The sequence below is a fragment of the Pterocles gutturalis genome, unplaced genomic scaffold, assembly GCF_000699245.1.
Source record: "Pterocles gutturalis isolate BGI_N339 unplaced genomic scaffold, ASM69924v1 scaffold21862, whole genome shotgun sequence".
NCBI lineage: Eukaryota > Metazoa > Chordata > Aves > Pterocliformes > Pteroclidae > Pterocles > Pterocles gutturalis.
Genome location: NW_010110768.1, coordinates 279 through 3,983, shown reverse-complemented (window position 1 = coordinate 3,983; position 3,705 = coordinate 279). Strand labels below are relative to the sequence as shown.

At 57.4% G+C, this 3,705-nt stretch overlaps 1 protein-coding gene across 1 annotated transcript; it reads right to left on the bottom strand.

Annotated features, from left to right (window-relative positions):
* Positions 1-1,779: 1,779 nt before the first annotated feature.
* GNGT2 (guanine nucleotide binding protein (G protein), gamma transducing activity polypeptide 2) lies at positions 1,780-2,380 on the bottom strand. Its single transcript, XM_010073529.1, has 2 exons — positions 2,297-2,380; positions 1,780-1,905 (listed from the first exon to the last, which is right to left on the bottom strand). Exons 1-2 carry the CDS (start codon positions 2,378-2,380, stop codon positions 1,780-1,782), a joined length of 210 nt encoding a protein of 69 aa, XP_010071831.1.
* Between the last annotated feature and the right edge of the window lie 1,325 nt (positions 2,381-3,705).

Below are 3,705 nucleotides of genomic sequence, written 5' to 3'. Positions count from 1 at the left end.
GGAGGGGTGGGGACCCCCCACCTGAGGAAAAGCCTTTTCTTGTGTCCCTCCCCTGCCAGGGAACCCATCTTGGGGTGTCTCTGGGGCTGAGGGACCCCCCAGCACCCCATGGATGCGGTGGGTGGGGTTGGCCCATCGATGGGGCCAAGCGGGGACCTGGGAGGCAGGAAAATGTGGCTCTGAGTGGGGGTGAAAGTGATTTTCCTGCCTTTAAACTGGGCCCAGGCCTGGCTTCGTGCGCTCCCGGAGCTCCAGCAGCTGCTGGCGTCGTGGCAGAGCCGTGCCCCTCGCACCAGGCACCTGCTGCGCCATCGGCTCTTCTCAGACACCGAACACAGCGTGGAGGAGGCTTGTTCCTGCCCCGAGTTGGTGGCCGTCGTCTTTGCTGTGTCGAAATTGCTGTGGGACGTCGTAACTCCGAGCAGAGGCTGGCTGGGCTGCTGCAGAGTGTTTCACCGTGGATCCAAGGGCTGCTGCCATGGCAGAGGTGGGCTGGCGTGAAGCAGACGCAGGATGTGGACAGCCTGGGGCAAGGATGGGACCTGAGGGACTCAGAAATCAAGAACTGCTGCTTCCGTTTGGGGTTGATACCTGGGGAAGTTTTGGAGAGTTTTCCTAAAGATAATACATAGCTGTAATGGATTTAAAAACCCTATGAACAAAAAAAATCCAAATAACCTCCCAAACCTCACCAGTCTGCCCCCAAAAAATCTGCCTCTACTGAACTCGGGAGCTGGCTGTGCCCCAGCTGATGTGCTTTTTTCTATCAAGCAGGAGATGAAATTTGTCCTAGAAAAGAAAGCTGCCCTTGGGAGCAGGAGGATCAGAGGATCCCAGCCTGGCATTGCCAGCTCAGGGCTTGCTGAGTCCTGCTGTGCTCCAGGGAGCTGCTGCCTCCTGAACTCCAAGTCGTCCCTGTCACTGATGGGACATGGTGGGACGAGACTTCGCAGCCCTTCTGCCCGGACGGGGCCCGGTGGCGGCAGCAGAGCGGAGCTGATGGTGAAGCGGAGGCGCTGGGTTTGCTTTCCCACGGCTGCGAGGGGGTTTCCAGGGGAGGAAGTGAGACCGAGAGACGGGGTGAGGGTTTGAACAAGCTGCCTGGCGCCTCGCTCCTTCCCCTGCCCTGCCTGGGGTGAAGCCCACCCAGCCATCCCCCGGCTCTCGATGTGAGGTGCCTGGTGGGTGCGAGCTGGGGGCTGTAGGAGTGGTGGGCAACAGCTGGGGGATGCGTAGGAATAAAGAGAAGAAAGCTTCAGACCCCTGGAAGCCTCAAAGCAGCAGGGTGAGTATTGCCCTCCTGTGCTAGATGGGGAAACTGAGGCACCAAGAGGAAACAGCTCAATCAAGGACCTGCTGGGAGGCTCTTCTGCAGCAAGCGGGGGCTCGGCTCCAGTGTTGGGCTGCTGGGAGATGTCTGAGAGCAGACACAGCTCTGCGGTTTCGTTAAAGCCCCGTTTGCTGCTGTCTGCTAAGAATGCAGAAGTCTTGCTTGCAGGAAACCGAATGTAAATCAGCCGTGAGAGAACTCAGCCATCAACCCAACTGCAAAGACACAGTGGCTAGTGGGGGGGGGTAATTTTTTTTTTTTTTTTTTTTTCCCTTCTATTTTTTTCCTTTTTTTTTTTTCTTTTTTCCTTTTGCCATCCTTTACGTGCGCTACGCTTTGGTTCTGGACTCCCCAGCGCTGAGGTCAGGCTACAGGGAAAGCAGGTTTCTGACAGTCTTGGCTTGCTGATGGGAACATCCCTGTGCCCAGAGGTGACAGCAGCGGGGTCGTCAGCTGATCGTACAGCCGCCCTTCTCCTTGAAGGGGTTCTTGTCCTCGGGGACGCCTTTCAGCAGCGGGTCTTCGCCCGCCATGGACTCGATGTACTCCTTGATCTCTTTGCCGGTTTTGGAGACCTGCCAAGGAAGGAGACACTCCGCATGGGTTCTGGGATCGAATCCTCCCTGCAGAGCTGCGCACCCGCTCATCGGCTGCCTGCAAACCTATTCCTGCAGCTGGGAGAGGGGAACTGTGGCCGTGAAAATCCCACCCAGCACGGGGAGAGCATCCCTGGGGTGCTGCGGGCGCCTCGCCGGGTGCGGGGCTGCAGCTCCCGGGCTCTGGGACGTGGGGCTAAGCCCGAGGGGGACATTGCCTCAGGGGGAGAGGTGTGAGTGCACATGCTTGTGCCTCTAGTTGAGGTTTAATTTCAGGGGTTGTGTTTTTTTTTTTTCTCCTTTGCAGCATGATCAGGTCTGGAAGTTACCCCAGGGAACAGCCCCTTTGTGTTTTGGGTGAAAAACTCACCATTTGCCTCTCGTTCTTCACCTCCCTCTTCAGCTGGTCCAGCTCCATCTTCAGCAGCTCCTTCTCCGTCATGTCCTGAGCCATTTTGCCCTGGAACCGCAGGGAAACGGGGCGTTATTCGTGTCTGGGCTTCTCCTAAGGCACTTTAGAACTATTGCTTCGGCCCCGATAGTACTGCAAGAGGTGGGGGATGATAAAAAAAAAACCAGGAGGTGCCTTCCAAACCCCTTTGTGTCACATCTGCTGTAACCAGACTTTCCTTTGCTTGTTGTCCGCAGGGACATCGAGCGACAGATGCGGTTTGAGCAGCGGAGGAGGATCCCGCCTGGTTTTTAAAGAGCTCTTTGCTTCCACTGGTCTCCCCAAGACACGAGGTGGCTGGTTCAGCCGGGGGGGCTGAGCCCGGAGAAAAGCCGGGGCTGTTGGAGCAGCAGCCTCATAGGAAAACCTGGATGCCCAGGTCTGCAAACCAGACCTTCCTGATCGGTGTCCCGTGCTTGGGGACCTTTGCAGGTTTTCCAAGGACCTAAGTATCTTTTATTTTTTCTTCTCTTCTCACCTCTCCCGTGCCTTCCCCCCCAGGTGAGTGATAACACAGATTATGGTCCTGTTGTTGCTCTGGGCTCAGATGTTTGCATGCAGAGGCATTGCTTGCTGCAGCAGAAGGATTTTTGGGGCTGTGGGGTTGGAAAAGCCCAGCTCTTGTTCCCAAAAGCCCGTCCAAGGGTTTTGTGAGATTCCCGCATGGCTGGCCTGCGCTACTGAAATCTATTCCCACGTTAAAACTTGGGTTTGAAAGCCTGGCTGCAACCTTTCAAATAAAAAAGTAACTGTGATGAAGCTGAAACATGCCTTGGCCCTGCTTTGGAAGGTCTCAAGCGTGTGTCCCCCAGACCCTGCTGGCTTTGGGGGCTGCTCATGGTGTGTGTGCCCCGTGCTCCTCTCCCCATCGACGCCCTCGGGGCACAGCCAGCCGCGCGATTCGGGCCACAGCCAGCCGCGCGATGCTTGCCGCAGAGGAGCCAAAAGCTGTGGCACCACCCAAGTCCCCAAACCTTGGGGACCCCCTGATGCCATCTGTACCTGGAGGGAGCAAAGCCACTTACCTCGGGGGACGAGGGGCTGCCCCTCTCGGTGGCGGAGACGCTCAGAGACCCATCGGAGAGGAGACGCCGTCGACTGAGCCCTCACCCTCCTGCTCGAAGCCTCAAGACTCCTCCAGCTCTCGGGGAGGGCAGGGGGAGCAGATGTCCCTGGTCCTTAAGCTGATAAGAGACTCAGGGGAATAAGCCGGTCAGGTGTTGGGCATTAGCCTCGAAGCCCGGGGTAATCGGTGATGGGGCTGTGGGGAGGGGGAGGATGGAGGAGGAAGGATGGAGAAGCCCTTTGTGGGGTGCAGGGGTCACCCT

Excerpts from the sequence above, each read along its gene's own strand:
- GNGT2 (XM_010073529.1), bottom strand. The coding sequence starts at position 2,380 with ATGGCTCAGGACATGACGGAGAAGGAGCTGCTGAAGATGGAGCTGGAC. Across the intron at positions 1,906-2,296 it reads TGAAGAACGAGAGGCAAATG|GTCTCCAAAACCGGCAAAGA; the intron begins GTGAGTTTTTCA and ends CTTCCTTGGCAG.